The sequence below is a fragment of the Macrobrachium nipponense genome, chromosome 11 (assembly GCF_015104395.2).
Source record: "Macrobrachium nipponense isolate FS-2020 chromosome 11, ASM1510439v2, whole genome shotgun sequence".
NCBI classification, from domain to species: Eukaryota; Metazoa; Arthropoda; class Malacostraca; order Decapoda; family Palaemonidae; genus Macrobrachium; species Macrobrachium nipponense.
In genome coordinates, this window is record NC_061087.1 from 82,175,634 (window position 1) to 82,191,420 (window position 15,787).

General features: G+C 37.0%; 1 protein-coding gene and 2 long non-coding RNA genes across 3 annotated transcripts in view; 1 reads left to right on the forward strand and 2 right to left on the reverse strand.

Annotated features, from left to right (window-relative positions):
- The window catches only part of LOC135206408 (alpha-methylacyl-CoA racemase-like), a 59,593-nt gene extending 57,699 nt beyond the window's left edge, over window positions 1-1,894 (forward strand). The window contains exon 7 of the mRNA XM_064237800.1: window positions 1,240-1,894. Within this exon, the coding sequence (XP_064093870.1) occupies window positions 1,240-1,536 (297 nt within the window). The 3' untranslated portion in view covers window positions 1,537-1,894. The remainder of the gene's footprint in view (window positions 1-1,239) is intronic.
- The window catches only part of LOC135207310 (uncharacterized), a 112,630-nt gene that overhangs the window by 94,271 nt on the left and 2,572 nt on the right, over window positions 1-15,787 (reverse strand). The gene's annotated exons all lie outside the window — the stretch shown is intronic.
- LOC135206423 (uncharacterized) lies at window positions 4,192-7,051 on the reverse strand. The gene is made up of 3 exons (XR_010312740.1): window positions 6,868-7,051; window positions 4,461-4,606; window positions 4,192-4,316 (listed from the first exon to the last, which is right to left on the reverse strand). It is a non-coding gene; the product is annotated as an uncharacterized LOC135206423 (long non-coding RNA).

The following is a 15,787-nucleotide window of genomic DNA, read 5'->3' on the forward strand; positions in this document are numbered from 1 at the left end:
ATTGGAGTGAAATTTCCAAGGAAATATGATGCTTGTACATAAAAGTGAATAGTAAAATCCCATATTGTTCTTCAAGTCTTTGTATACTTTGCAACACTAACCCCTAATGATGTTACTTTCCTCTTAGTATATGGCATTTTTTTATGGCAGGAAAGACTCCTCTTCTTTTTAGGCAGACTCCCGTGGATTATGTAGGGTCCTTATACAGTTTATGTTCACATTAAAAGACCTGAATAACTTTGTTTTAACCTTCACAGTTGATAGTAAAGAAAAATAGGCCCATTCTTCATGGTAATGGTTGTTGATATAGTGGGCCTCATCACTTTCAATCTTGAAAGCAATGGTGTGTGGCAAGGTGAGCATGATGAGTAACCCTCTCTATAGAAAGTCTGTCAATCTTTGATTTTGAACTACATAATCTTGCAGTTTGAGATTGCCAATCTTGAAGTTTAAAAACTTGGCAGCAATGATGTGTGGGAGGGTATGGTATGATAGTGTGGTATAGTGAGCAGTCTTGCAGTCAGTCAGTTGGCGGAAACCATACATCATAAAATGGATCAGTAGTTAGAACATAAATTTCTGGAGTTGTTGGAACCACAGTAATTTTGTTTATTGTTGAACAATGAATTTCATAACCTGAAAAATGGTATACACTTGTATTACAGGTACATGACAGTAAGAGTAATCAGTCAGTCAATTCTTATATGCATTCTTGCCACTTTGTTGGTTCTCTTCAGTTATCCTACCATCCCTCTTTGGCTCCCAAGGGAGCTTGCTTTATTTCAGTTGTTTACATAAAAAAAAAAATTATTCCTGGCCTATACGTATTGTATATTGTGGTTTGACAGTATTGTTTCATCATTCAAGGTCACAAAATTGGATTGAAGGTTGACAATCTAGAATTTTTTATCAAAAAGTCACAAAAGTGGATTTTATTATCTTCTGAACAATAACATCACAAAAAGGCTGTGAATTTCTTAAGCTTTTAAGTACTGTAAGGTGACAGAATAAAACTATAAAAGACACATCACCCATAGCTAAGTTTGTTTTCATTAAAAAAGTGGTTTCAGTTTACATTAAAAAGTGGTTCTCCACATAGGCATGAAAATCTACAAGTGGTAGTCCAGCTGTCCTGCATTATTTATACTTTATTAGTACATGACTGATACTCAAGTTAATGTAATTTATAAAGTTGTTTTGTATGCTAGCTACTTACCTTCAAAATAATTATATTTTCAGGTGTTTGAAGGAAAAGATGCATGTGTGACTCCAGTTTTGAGCATGGATGAAGCTCCTAATCATCCTCACAATGTAGATCGTGGAAGTTTCATTAAAGCTTCTGATGGACATTTTGAACCAAGGCCAGCACCTCTGCTCTCACGTACCCCTGGTATTGTCATCGAGGGTGCAATAGCTCCAAAAGTTGGTCAGCATACCTGTGAAGTATTGAGCGAGTTAGGGTATAGTAAACAGGACATTGCTGACCTAATACAAAAGGATATTGCAGAGCAATTAAAAGAGAAAGCAAATTTATAGTTTAATTTTATGTGTAGATTTTTGAAATGGTGCTAATAATTTGTGTACATTTATATACGATAGCTTTGTGTAATTAAAACTGTATATAACTGTCGAAGTTATGGATGAGTATAGGAAATAAATGTCTTAAGTAATAAGAATGCAGTACAAGATCCAACAGGTCACTAATGGACTGAACAAGTCCATTTATCTTGATTACTTATACGTAGTTTGTAATATAAAGTTTTACATTTCATGTGGGTATGAATATTTTATTGATAAAGTTTTACATTTCATGTGGGTATGAATATTTCAATGAGTTTTTTTTTATGGTTCTAAGATTTGAAATATTTTTTTAAATAAATGTTGGAAAGATTAAGTTTTTATACAGTGAATCATAATCCTTATTCTATTACCACCGTTTAGTTATACTGTAAAAAGTAATGCAAGCAGGAACAGCTTTTATTTCTGTCTGCTTATCCAATAATTGCAGTACATTGGCACAAGTTCTTACTAATGATGCAAATATCAATAGTATACTGTACTACATCACTTAGTATTAAAACTTCAAATATTATTTTGAACAACCGTAATTTTAGTCAAGAAGTATTGTCTTCAGATCATGAGCAGGAGTTAGTGTGGTTGGATGGCACAATGGAAGAGAGGATGTAGGGATGGAGGTAAGTAAAGAGAGACGAGCGAGGCAGCGTAGTGGAGGCAACTGGGAGTGACGTCATCGATGGAAGCGACATCATAAGCAGCGATGATGTCATGGCTTCCCCTTGATCCGAATGGGAAGCAGACGCCACTGGCGTAGGGATACAAAATGGCTGACCCTGTGACATCACTAGTGGGGCTGACACCACGGCTTCCCTCTGACTCGAAGAAGCAGTAATCGTCACTGGCAGAGCAATACAGTATGGCTGACCTCGGCTACCAATGAAGACGAGGCCAGGAGGAGGGGGATGGCAAGCATCCAAGAAGTGCGTCAGCAAACCCTCCAAGGAGGGTGGACCCCACCCGTAGCCCAAGCATCCCCCAGAGCACCACCATTTTGGATGCCTCCAAATCTGAAATTAATGAAACTGATGAAACAGCCTCCTCCCTCTCGGGAAATAAATTAACTCCCGAGGAAGAGGGGGCAACATTACATAATAAATCAGCCTGGGGGCCTCCCGATACTTCCAATGATGAATCGATGGAAGAAAAGGAAGGGGACAAAGGCACAACAACTAGCATGGGTTGTGACAGCGGCAGATGAAGCATCAGGAAGAGGAGAAGAAAATACCTCCCACGAAGGAAGAGCAGAAACTTTACGATGCTCCCTCTTTCTATAAAATAACTTCCACTGCTCTCTAGGCCACGCACAGCATTCTGTGCAGGGATTCGTTATTGTACAAACGTTAGAACGAAACCTACTACAAGTGATGTGAGGGTCTGTTGCTAATGAAGCTAGAAATGAGAACATAGAAAACCTGGAGCTCCTGGGCACACACGTTGACGAGGCCTAGAAGGAGCAGAAGCCATAATAAAAGCACACACACACGGAAACAAAAGCAAAAACGGGCAATGAACCGGGTAAAGGCCGAGAGAGGTCAACCAACCACAACTCTCGTCCAGGCGGTTTAAGAAAAGACTGAACGCTGTGGCAGGGGTGCGTGGTTCTTGACCACTTTTCACCCGATATACGCACTCGTTGCCAGATCTCACAAGATTCCTTGCTTTCATCTGCAATTTAACCAGATCCAGCTAGGGGCTAGAAATTATCCTATTGTTAAGACCGAAGGTTTGTTCGCGTATGAACAATATGTAACAATGATAAAGTAACAACCTTTTAGCTTTTCCGATACTAATCCATGGCTGGAGTAATCCCCAAGTTACTGCAATTTCTTGCTTAACATTACGTACTGCATTCTCCTTTGAAATTCTAAGCTTTTATTCTGCTGTTGCTTCACAAAAAAAAAAAAAAAACAAGATATCTAGAAGAATCCTACTATGTACTGTCAACTGGAGGAATTTGTATTTATTTAACTACTGTATTAAGAAAATGCATACATTTTTTATAAAGCCCCAAGTACATGTACTGTGTACTGAAATTTTAATGGAGAGACTATTTTTAAAGTTACCTTAACACATAAGAAACTATCTCCACAAAAATATTCCATTAACTTGTAATGGAATTTGTTTTGGAAAAAAAACTATCATAACATGTAATAGAATTAATTTTTACACTACAGCAGTGGTTCCCAAACTGGGGTCTGCGAGAAGGTCCTGGGGTGCCCGTGACACAATGAAAAATGTAATATTTGTTTCTACTGCAGAAAAAAAATTGACTGTTTTCACCAGTTTTACTTTGTATTGAATTCTAAGAAATAAAAAAAGATATTTAAAATATTTTATATATTTACTTATACTTACTTTGTGCACAAATATGCAAATATTAAATGTACTACATTGTACTGGGTATCCTGGTATGGTAATAACTTTTCATTGGCTGGGGTCCTCGGCTGGGACTTGTCATTTATGGGGGCCCTTAGTATGATCAAGTTTGGGAACCACTGCTCTAGAGAACCAAACACCAATATATATCCAGTTTTCTTTAAGATCACTGTTAACATTGTAGTTAAAATGTGTAATAATACAGGCAATTCCATTTTGTCAGTTCAGTTATAACACTGCATACTCAGGTTCTAGAGAACACGTTAATCCAACCGTATCTGTTTTAGAGAGCTCCAGTTTCTATAAACTTTTTCCTGCACAAGTTCCATCAAGGAAAATACATCCTTGAAGGCCAGCCAGTCCTGTAGAGTTAAGAAATGTGATTCAGTGAGCTGGTGAATTTACAGTATGTACTGAACTTGAAAATAACAGTAACCACAGAGTTCATTATTTTAAAAAAAAGCAAGATCATATTCTGGCCATAATGTGGTTTTAAATGGACAAACCTCTGATTTTGTTGCTACATAATGGTTTCATGAGAGAAGCAGTTACATGGGAAGTAGCAGTAGCATTCCTGTGTCTCTGGCAAGACTATGGTAAACTCCTTGCTAATCTGAGCATCCAAAATTTAGCACCCATGATAATGTCTTGTCTGAAATTAAGGCTAATAACTCAATTATTGAAAATTATTAACATTTGAGGAGTATAATTAAGTTTAAAACTACAAAATACTATAGCACATAGGCATATTCATATTGTAAAATAAATCAATCATTAAAATTATTATAGGTACAACACATTGAAAGCATCATATTAAATATTTAAAAGTAATAAAAGGAACATTAATTTAAACCAGTATCAGTAAACATTTAAAAGTAATAAAAGGAACATTAATTTAAACCAGTATCAGTGTTGACATCACATGATATCTAGGATGAGGCAGAACAGGCTGTATTATTATTAGATAAAACAAGAAGAAATGTTGATATATACCACTTTACGTACGGAAATCCCTAATCAAGCTATTATCTCATGGTCCCCCCCAGGGCTCCATAAGACAGACCAACCAATTACAAAGAATTCTCTTATAGTTGGTCTCTGCCAGAATAGTGCATATTGGCACAGTGATAGAATATCTCTGCCAGAATAGTGCACATTGACACAGTGATGGAATATATGTTAATGACTCGGGACAGAAGGCCTCATCTCCTGTCCTGCAATGATTACCTAGGCTCTACATAATACTCTCACAGATGTGACAAGTCTGTGCCTTCATCATTAAACGCTAGGTCAGTGCAAGATAAATTTTCACCCTTCATCTCTTGCCGTTTCGTCTTTCATCAGGGAAAGTGGGTAGATCTGAGGACTCGCAGTGGCTGTTTTTTTATAGCATAGCAGCTATTCATCCTCAAAAGAGCTTACAATAGAAACTGTTAGGTGTTGGAATGGCTTAGCTTATAATAAATAAACCCCAAAAACCCAGATTAATTTTGGTCTGAGGTATAGTCACAGGTTGTTAACCATTTCCTTTATTCTGGATACCCATATGGTTTGGCAATTAAGAACAGGTAACAACATATGAACTAATAATATATGTATTATTCTTGAGGTATGAAGGTGGCTTACCTAATTACGTTGGGTCAGGCTAAGGGATTATTGTGCTCTCTCCAGCAATTTCTCAGCATGACCAACACTCTCTCGGCAATAGTGTTTCAGTAATTTTTTATACAAGGTAAAGTCACAGGTTATCAACAGTTTCTTTATTCTGGATACCCATTTGGGTCTAGCAATAAAGAACATGAGACATATGAGCCTATAAATGTATTATACATTGTGGTTCTACAGTGACTTAATTATGTCAGGTCTGGCTGCTGGATTATTGTGCCTTCACCAGTTCAAGAATACGGTCTACAATAACTACTCCATACTCAAAAACCTTCTTCAAAAGAAACATTTCTGAATAAAGTTAACAATGTACAGTACTCACCTTGTGGATGTCATGCGTCCTACAAAAGGAGTGGGGCTTTTTTTTTTTTTTACTGAGGAACGCTAAAATAATCTCGGCCCATGTAGAGAGAGTGGTTTGTTTACGTAAGCCAAGGTGTAGGAGGAAAAAAAAAAAAACTATCTGGGATGTTTGCCATGAAATACAGTTCCATTATCAGAAAAGGGCATTTTCCCATTAAAAAGGTCTTAATTTTTGAGCAGGAAGGATAGGCCAGGAGACAGCAGCAAAATGACAAATTTTCTAAGACAATTTGTATTTTTCATTGCTACAAACCTTTGGTTCTTAACAATAGGATAATTTCTAGCGCCTAGCTGGAGCCAGTCAAAACACAGATGAAAGCAAGGAATCTTTGTGATATCTGGCAACAGGTGTAAATCTGTTTAAGAGTGGTCAAAGACCATGCACCTACGCCACTGCGTCCATCTTTCCCAACTCAGGACGTCTTAACAAACAGAGGGGCAACTAGAGGTGGGCAGTATTAATGTTAAGACCTCAGGTTTGTGGCTATGAAAAATACGAATTGTCTTGGAAAATTTGTCATTTGTCCATAAGCGAACAAACCTTCGGTCTTAACAATAGGATAGACTCGTACTTGGAGGGAGGTACAAGACATCCTAAACCTGCTGGGGGCCAACCCACCAGCTTCAGAAGAAATGACTTCTGGAGAGGGAATGAAGCTAGATAAATTGATATCTAACCAATCAGACCCTGAGTGACGTACAATGATATAAGAGAGAATCATTGTATAGGGAACCAAAGAGAAACTTTGACTGTCCAATAGCAAACCAATACACCAGGGTTTGTACTACTCCTCCTTGCCAAGGAGTAGAGCTATGCTACCAAATAAGAGGGTTTGATATTCGTATATTAAGCGACCACACTATCAGTATGACTACCTTACTCACCTGTATCAGACCACATTTTCCATACAGACTGGTACGTATGATGAACACAGATGAAGTCCGTAGTTTGCACTAGGTACAGTTGGACACAGGTTTGCCTGGTACACCGTCTTGAAAGACTTCGAAAAATTACATGGTATCAATGTTTACTGAGGGAGATGGGGGGAGAACTCCTTCTCTGCTAGCAAGAGTTCCACCAATAAGCTCTGGAGTTCGTTTGGTGGGCGGACTTATTAGGTATAGTGGGAGAAAGACACACACACACACACGGAGTAAAAAAAAAAAAAAAAAAAAAAAAAAAAAAAAAAGATCTGAGCAGTTTATATCGTTGTAATGAAGATTGTTGTCTCACTTGTAATATAAGTTTGTTTATTAAGGTTTCATTTAACTTTCGGCCAAGACGTTATCTTACCACATTGTCTATATATCGGTCATATTCATTACACAATACTTAAAATTAAAAACAGAATAAAAAACTTTATTCCTGATATACTTTCATCAAAATCGAAGGTGTGGCAAAAAATTATCACCACCAATCCTTTGCCACACAGGATTAGCTGGTTTGACATTTCTGACAACCTCCTAGGCCACCCCTAACCCCGCCCACCTCCCCCGCACAGTTCATACAAATGGAAGACAAGCAGTGCAAACGCAGCAAGGCCTCTAATAAGGCACTAATGATTACAGAAACAATATCGATACAATAAGCTATGAAGGCGCGCAAATTTAAAATCTTAAGAACGTCACATGACGTAAACAACATATGTGGGACGACTTCTGCAACACGTCATATGACGAGGTTGACCTTTTAAGGGTTAACTGTTGTTTTTCTAAAATTATGTATGCACTGATATATTATAGACTATATATTTCGTTGACCTCAGGCGATAGGTGAAGTCATTTGGGCTTTCCTTATAGTGGCTGACATAAAGAGAGCATCATCTACTGAACTGACAGTTTCCTTTTAAAAGATCCTACAGAGCATATGACCCTTATACTCAGTAACGACAACGACGGCCAAAAAATATGCCACATTTTTACTCTTGTTCATATAACTTAGATTTTAACCAAAGATACTACATTGAAAATATCAGTAGGATATAAAGCATTACATTTCAAATAATGGAAACTATTTTAATAGACTCCGAGAAGGCTAATAAGCGAAAATAAGCAGTCGAAGTATCATATCTTGTATCGGCCACACCAGTGAACAAAGTATACAGGTAAGCAATTTGCCAATACTGTTACCCACCTCACTGTATGAAAACAGTGCTCTGGCGAGTCCATTCAGTTCTATAATTCAATGCTGTTAACAAGAAACGGTGATTAGGAAGACACATAAAAAACATGTGGGGCCAGAGTAAGTAGGAAAGTTTACTGCAATACTCTCAATATTGTATGGAGGCATTATGCATTTTTTTTTTTTGTTTTTACAGATACTTCGAATATTAGTATCAAGAATATCATGGTTATAATAAATAATAAAAACTTCTTGTGAATATGTTTTATTAAAACATATAAATGAAAATAAACTAGTGAGAACAAATTGAGACCATTTTATGTCCTGTTACAAAAAATATAACATTTATTATTATAACAAGTCTAATACCTTGACCATCCACCCTCTCTCTCAGTCACTTCCCTCAATCTGTCGGACATCGAATGAACAAGGTTGAAAATTTGCTGCGGTCTCTGTCTACAAATTTCCCACTGAGAGTTGATGTGAGCCATGGTTTGCTGTGTTGTTCTCTCATGTTACATTTTCCATGTGTTCACCATCTGGGCCCACACATGTTCAATCACGTTCATATCTGCTCCTTTGCTCGGCCATTCAAGAAGAAGCAGGTTATCCTGTCTGGCAAACCACTCTTGAACAACGCGAGCAGTGTGAATGGGACTCCGGTCGTGCATGAAACAGGATGGGCCCTGGTGGGAAAGGGAAAATTCCTTTCTCGTAACGAAGGCAAGAAGGAGGTTTGCAGCAGCTCAACATACTTAGCTGCTGTAAATCGTCCCTCGATACAGAACACATCACCATACCATCCAGACACACCCAGCCCCATACGTTGCAGGTGACATGGCCGGATCGAACCACCTCAACGATGTTACGGGATTCATATCTGAATGAGAGAAAAAAATGGGGGTGTATAATATAAATCATATATATGCCTTTGGAGAATTTAAATTCTCAGTGGTGAACAACACTGAAAGAATTCTGTTGTCTAATTATCTATTTAATTATATTTGAGGAAAGAGCAAATGCTGCCACTGTCCCTTACCTAATATTTATCTCAGAAATAGCACTCTTATTTATGTTTACTCCCTTTATATATTTTGACAGTCCACTTCCGTGGAACAAAATCTGAAGATTAATAATTAATAAAGAAGTATGCAATTGATATTTGATGCAAGTAAAGATTTTGCTTATCATACCGAGTTCTATTTGTTCGCCAACACTGCAGCTTCCCATGCGATGTGGACGAGAAGCACTTCTCGTCAGTAAAGATGACCTGGGCCTCAAAGTCCAAATCCTTATCAGCATGACGTTCTGCAAAATCAAGCTTTTCCCGCCTTGTGTCGCGCCATCAAGAGCTCCTCCGTCGCTGGTATTCTGTGATGAATCCTAGCAGTGTGAAGTCTGCGTCGTACTGTCATCGAAGACACTTCTAATCCAAGGTATTCACGAATGGCCTCGGCGTTGGTTAAGGGTTGCTCTTGAAGCCGCCCTGCTAAAGGCGTGGTTCGTGGACCCCCCTGGCCTAGCTAAGAGACCATATTATCTTAAATGTTTAACTTATAATTTATATAACATCGCAATCAATTCTAGATTCTTCGAATTTTGTACTGGATGGATTGATCATAATTTAGTAACATGGTATATACTTTTGGTTTCAAAAGCATATCAAATAGAACGTGATTACATATTTCCTAATAATTAATCCCAATTTGGTTGTTAGTTATTAACACTGTAAATCATTCCTGAGCCATCACTGAAATGACATTTAATATATAAACTATATCTACCATAAGACGCACAATGACTGTGACAGGGTGGGCACAAATAAAATGCTCTTATAGGCTTAATTTTACCGAGACAACTCAATCGACTATCTAACTTTGTTCATCGGTTGAGGTCGGCAAGGGCCAAAACCGCACCCACCGGTGTGGGATTATGGAGTGCACCTGAAATATTACTGTGCTGTGGAATGGCTGTGGATATCTGTAGTCTAACCAAAATTATAAGAGCGAGACGAAATACATTTAAGAAAGAAACTTCATTAAATTTTCATTAAATAAGCAAGATTAAATAACCATGAACAATGTAACATATCCACCAATCATTCAGCATAAACAACTTACGCAAGTCGTTCAAGTTCCCACTCTCCTCCCACCTTCTACTGTACCGTGGTGGGGGACACACCAATATCACGTGCTATGGCTCGTATCGAGAAGCTATTGTCGCATAGTGACAATTCGTCCTCGCATCGCCAGATTTGTGTTCCTTCGATTCATTGTGAGTAGTTATGAAGTACTGACCCATTTAAAAAATCTGCTGACGACCTCACCTCTATTGGGATTCAGACTCTGTTTCGAGTCGAGTAAAAACAATACCATGATTATATCATTATAATCGTTCCCGGTGATTGTAGGATTAGCCAATAGGAATCATAATCACCATGGTATGAAATGAAGATACTGCTGTTAAATATAATATGCTCACGTAATTATTGTTCCTGTTAATAATTACATTGAGAACTGAATACTCGTTGAGAACTGCTTCGTAAAATGAGCTCGGTAAACGTGTTCGAGAATTCTCTAACCTATTTCTCTGTAACTAAGATTCGTATAAGTACGAGATTTTGCTATAGTGTACTACACCCAGTACCGTAATTTATAAGAGTATCATGAATCACAAATCATAAAGATAGACAACTTGTCCTGTACGAAGAGGCAAAAGGCTCGATTAGCCAGAAATGGATGTGAACACAACAGTATACTCCCCCCCCTTCTCTCTCTCTCTGTGAATGTTACTTCAGTTTAAGTATATTTTGCACGATTTATTTTTATCTATCTATCTATCTATCTATCTATCTATCTAATCTAATAATAATAATTTAAAATGTTGTATATATCTAACGATTCACGCTGTTGTTACCTGCCAGCAAGGCTGGCATTACGGTATGGTAGGTACGGTTGATATTTATAGCCTAGTGTTACGGTACGGAATTACGCAACGATAATTTTACCAAAGTACGGGTACGGTACAGTTCAGGTACGGAAAAATGTGCAAATTCCAGTAACGTACTACCTTACCTTAGGCAATGGATATATTACTTTTGGTCTACGTTGAAAACAAGGGAACAATATTAATTAATTATTAATAATAATAACCAGTAATATAGCATTTTTTTACTATTATTCTTATCAGCAGCAGCAGCAGCAGCAGCAGTAGTAGTAGCTATTAATATTTTTGTCTTAAGATCAAAATTTTTTTTCTTTCTTTAGTGACTATTGACTTGGGTTATGAGTAAATAATTATAATTATTAGAGTGAGAGATATCTGCATGTATGGTGGAGTAGTAGAACGATAGACACTGTGATTGATGGTAAATCTACTGTTATACTTGTGTTTGGTTACCTCCTTGGCAATCTTCATTTGGACTCAGGGCATCAGCCATATGCTTGCATTACGAAGGTGAAGAAGAGATGGCCGCCTAGGAACATAGCTGTCGGCATGGTAGCAGAAATCGTTTGTTACGCAACTTTTTAATTTTTTTTTTTTTTTTGGGGGGGGTTTTTTTTTTTTTTTTTTAGCAAGAGAGAGCCGCCAATTGGCTACAGATTGGTTTGAATAAGTAACTGGTTATAGTTGCTCTATGTGTTACAAATAAAAATTGAGCATTTTTACCGGACATCCATTAGAGTTAAAGCCTTGAATATACAGAAATATTTTAGCAAAATCTCGTACTGATACCAGTCTTCATTACAGTGTTATTGACCAAAAACGTGACTGCACTGTCTGTGAAACCCACAGTAAGAAGCTTTACCAATTACGAATAAAAACACATTATCTTTTATTCAGGCTTGGAGTAATTGTCATTTATATGAAATGTTTTTAATTAGACGTTTTGAAGTTAACTGTAATTGCATTGTTTTTTATTTTATAATTAATGGTAATTGTAATTGTAATTGTAACTGAAAAGTTCAAATAATAAAGTACCTTATTTGAGATTGTTATCCTAGAGCAGCCCTCTTACTTTTCGAGAACTCATCTTAACCAAATGCAATGGAGAGATGTTTTGAGTCGCTTCCCAATTCATTTATTATATATTAAGGGAGTTTAAGGGAAAGGGGAATCTTAACAAGCCAGCTACCAATTCTAAAAAAAATTTTATTCCATTTATTTCCTTTTTTTGTGCAAAAAGTTTTGTGAACATTTTTTCCAATATTTGAGTTTGTATTTTCAGTATCATTTTCTTATAATATCAGCATAATAATTTTCAACCACAATAAACCAACCCTAAAAATTTACTTGGGCAAATCATAGGATGCTAACGATAATTTCTACAGGTCTAAAATATCTTAGATATGTTTGTTTTGTATTTGTAACTAAAGGTATATAAGTTACAAACTTACAATTTGTTGCAGAAATTGATTTATAAAGGACACCAAACAATCAAGTAAAAAGTCTTTGCAACTATCTGCATTTTTTTTAAGGAAATAGGTGTGGCGAAATGTAATTGAGTAATACTTTTTGATAGTATATATTTGTAGCTGTGATTACAATTTTGAAATATTAAAATTGTGAAACTATACTAATGATTGTATATATTGTTCCCATCTTGTAATTGAAGTTGTAACTGTAATTCGATAACAGGTCAGGTAATTATGATTCTAATTATTGTAATAGGACATAAAGCAAACGTAATTAATCCCCTAAGCCTGCTTAATGCTTATATTACATAAGATATGCGACAGTAGCTACTTCATACGAAATGGATGAGCATAAAAATATTGGGAACAAAAATGAAATTTTTTTATGTATACATGGGAGAAAACTGATTAGAAATTCAGTGATTTTTCCACTGCACTTCGGCTTCTCTCGGGGCACCTGTGAATTGTTCAATATTTAATAAATCGACTTTATCTTTCTCGGGATCTATGGGGATTCATGTCTGCACCCTTATTTGGCCAGTCAACCAATTCAAATCCTCTCGACCTAGAAACCATTCCTGGATTATTCTGGCTGTATGGATGGGGCAGCCGTCATGAATGAAAATGACAGGACTAGCGGAAAGGGGGATAATTCCGCTGGTGAAGTGAAGGGAGTAAGAAATTCCTGAAGATTTTAACGTATTTTTTCACTGGGGAAACCCTTCACTCTTGGTGATATCACATATACCATGTAAGGAAATCCAGGCCCACACGTTTACGGTTACAAGCCACTCCTGGCAACTTCGTAAATGTTTCCTCTGTGGTATCTGAAGGAAAACAATCTGAATTTTTTTACAATTTACGCGTTGCTTTCCGTAACTGGGAAAATAATGATATATCGTTTGGGGAAATGTGATGCTAAGTAACAACCCCTGCATTAAGATAATGTTTATTCATCTATGATGTTAATACTTATTACAAGTTTGCCTCCTCCAACCTCTTATACACTAAAACAGCTCGAAAGCAGATCAATGGAATTTCACGTTAATAGAAGGAACACCACCACCTTTAGTGTTTCAAATAGACAATTAACAATTTATCATTATAAAGACATAACAGAATTTTAAACGTTATCAATGACAGGTAATGACCTGAGATGTTTGCAATGCAGTAACAGCCAATCAATCACTCAGTCCCAGTGATCGTGTGATTTAATATATCACTTTGTTCAGTGATAACGATATCACTGCTGCAGCACCCCTATTACACGCTAACAAGTTTGTCACCCAATCATGGCTAGACTGAGGTGTTGTATAAATTTTGATAGGTTATCTGTCCTCTGCTAGTAGTATTCGTTATAGTCTCCAAATGAACAGCAATATATGGTTCTCCTGGCGCAGATCGTCTCTCTACGAGAAAGTGGGCTTCCAATACGTGCTGTTGCACAGCGTCTTGACGTCTCCCCTACAGCAGTAAATAAATGGAAAGGAGGCATGCTTAGACTGAGAAATTGACCGACTTTGGATAGCATTTATTTATTTCATTTATTTATTAATTTTTTTAAACAATAAACCTTACAAACCCGTAAAATCATGAAACCTAAATACAGTTGCCTTGGTCCTGTTGAACTCTAATAGTGATTCTTTCTCTTTACTTCCCAGAATACCAAATAGCCCTCCCATAAGTAAACAGGCTATAATTAATCTTGATTATCTAGGTATCTGAATGTTAATTACGTATTTCAGTTCGAAGACTTCCACCACGAATGACCACCCGTTAGGATAACGACGACATTCGACGAGCAGCAGAAGACCCTTTTACTAATAATATTGCTATTTGTGAACGTCTGGCATTAAATGTTTCGGCTATGACGGTGCGAAGACGTCTGCATGAGGCAGGAATACCTCATAGAATTCCTGCCAAGAAGGAATTTCTCACCGAACGGCATCGTGCTGATAGTCTTGCCTTGTTCAACAGTTTGTGGGGGAGGTATGATAGGCTTTTTGGTCTCGGAGGTCGTATGCAGTGACGAAAGGTCTTTTACTAGCAGAAGTCACGGCAGGATACATAAGTGAAGACCGAGTAATATAAGGTGAGTTTCTATAATCATTAATAACAGTCAGATTATAATAATTATAAGCAAGGGTAATATTATAATCAAAAGATAATAATTTTGTCAATAACCATGTATTTTCCGCTAATTAAATTATATTGCCACGAGAAGTGTGAAAATAAAAAATCTTCATTGAAAACCCCCCATTAGTTCTACTATGGCCAGCTTTCAGGCATTAAGCAAATGCATTATTAATGTTATGAATAATCACGTAGGCAAACTTATAATAGCTATAGAGTACAGCCTGTTTACTGAATAAAGAATATCATATCATAACGGACCGTTGCAGATCAAACTTAATACTATTATAAGTATTAATCCTTGCAGATGAATAAACATTCTTAACTTATTGCAAGGGTTCTTACTTAGCATTTTATTTTCCCAAACGATATAGCATTATTTTCCCTATTACGAAAAGCAAACCGTAAATTGTTAAAAATTAGATTTTTTCCCTTCAGATACTACAGAAGAAACATTTACGAGGTGACCAGGAATGGGCATGTCACAGTAAGCGTGTGGGGCTGGATCTTCTTACATTGTATGGATGATATCACCAGGATTGAGTGGAGGTTCACTGGTGAAAAATACATTGAAATTCTTCAGGATTTCTAACTTCTTTCACTTTCAACAGCGGAATTATTCCTCCCCACCTGCTCCTGTGATTTTCATTCACGACCGCTGCCCATCCTAACGCCAGAATAGTCCAGGAATCTGTTTCAAGGTCGAGAGGATCTGCAATTGCTTGACTGGCCAAGTAAGGATACAGACATGAACCTCATGAAAATATTTAGGCTAATTTGGTAAAATGTGTGGGAAGCCTGAGAGGGAGAGGACCACTGGGAACGCAATGGAAGGTCTTCCACAACCACCACAGATCGTCAGAAACCACGAATCTTCTATGCCTAACAGATTGCAAGAGGTGATCTACAAGGAAGGTGGCTGGACTTCTCACTAATATTAAAAATAAATGTAAAAATTGAGTATGTATATTTGGATTACCCCATGGCTTCCGCTGAACTTCCATGTCGTATGATGTAAACAAAAATCGTAAACAGAATGAATATCGTTTAGCTCCAGGTCATGATTATTACAATTTTATTTATTAGAAAGGTGAATTTGATATTTCAATGGAGTTCAAAATCTAAAGGGAATTTC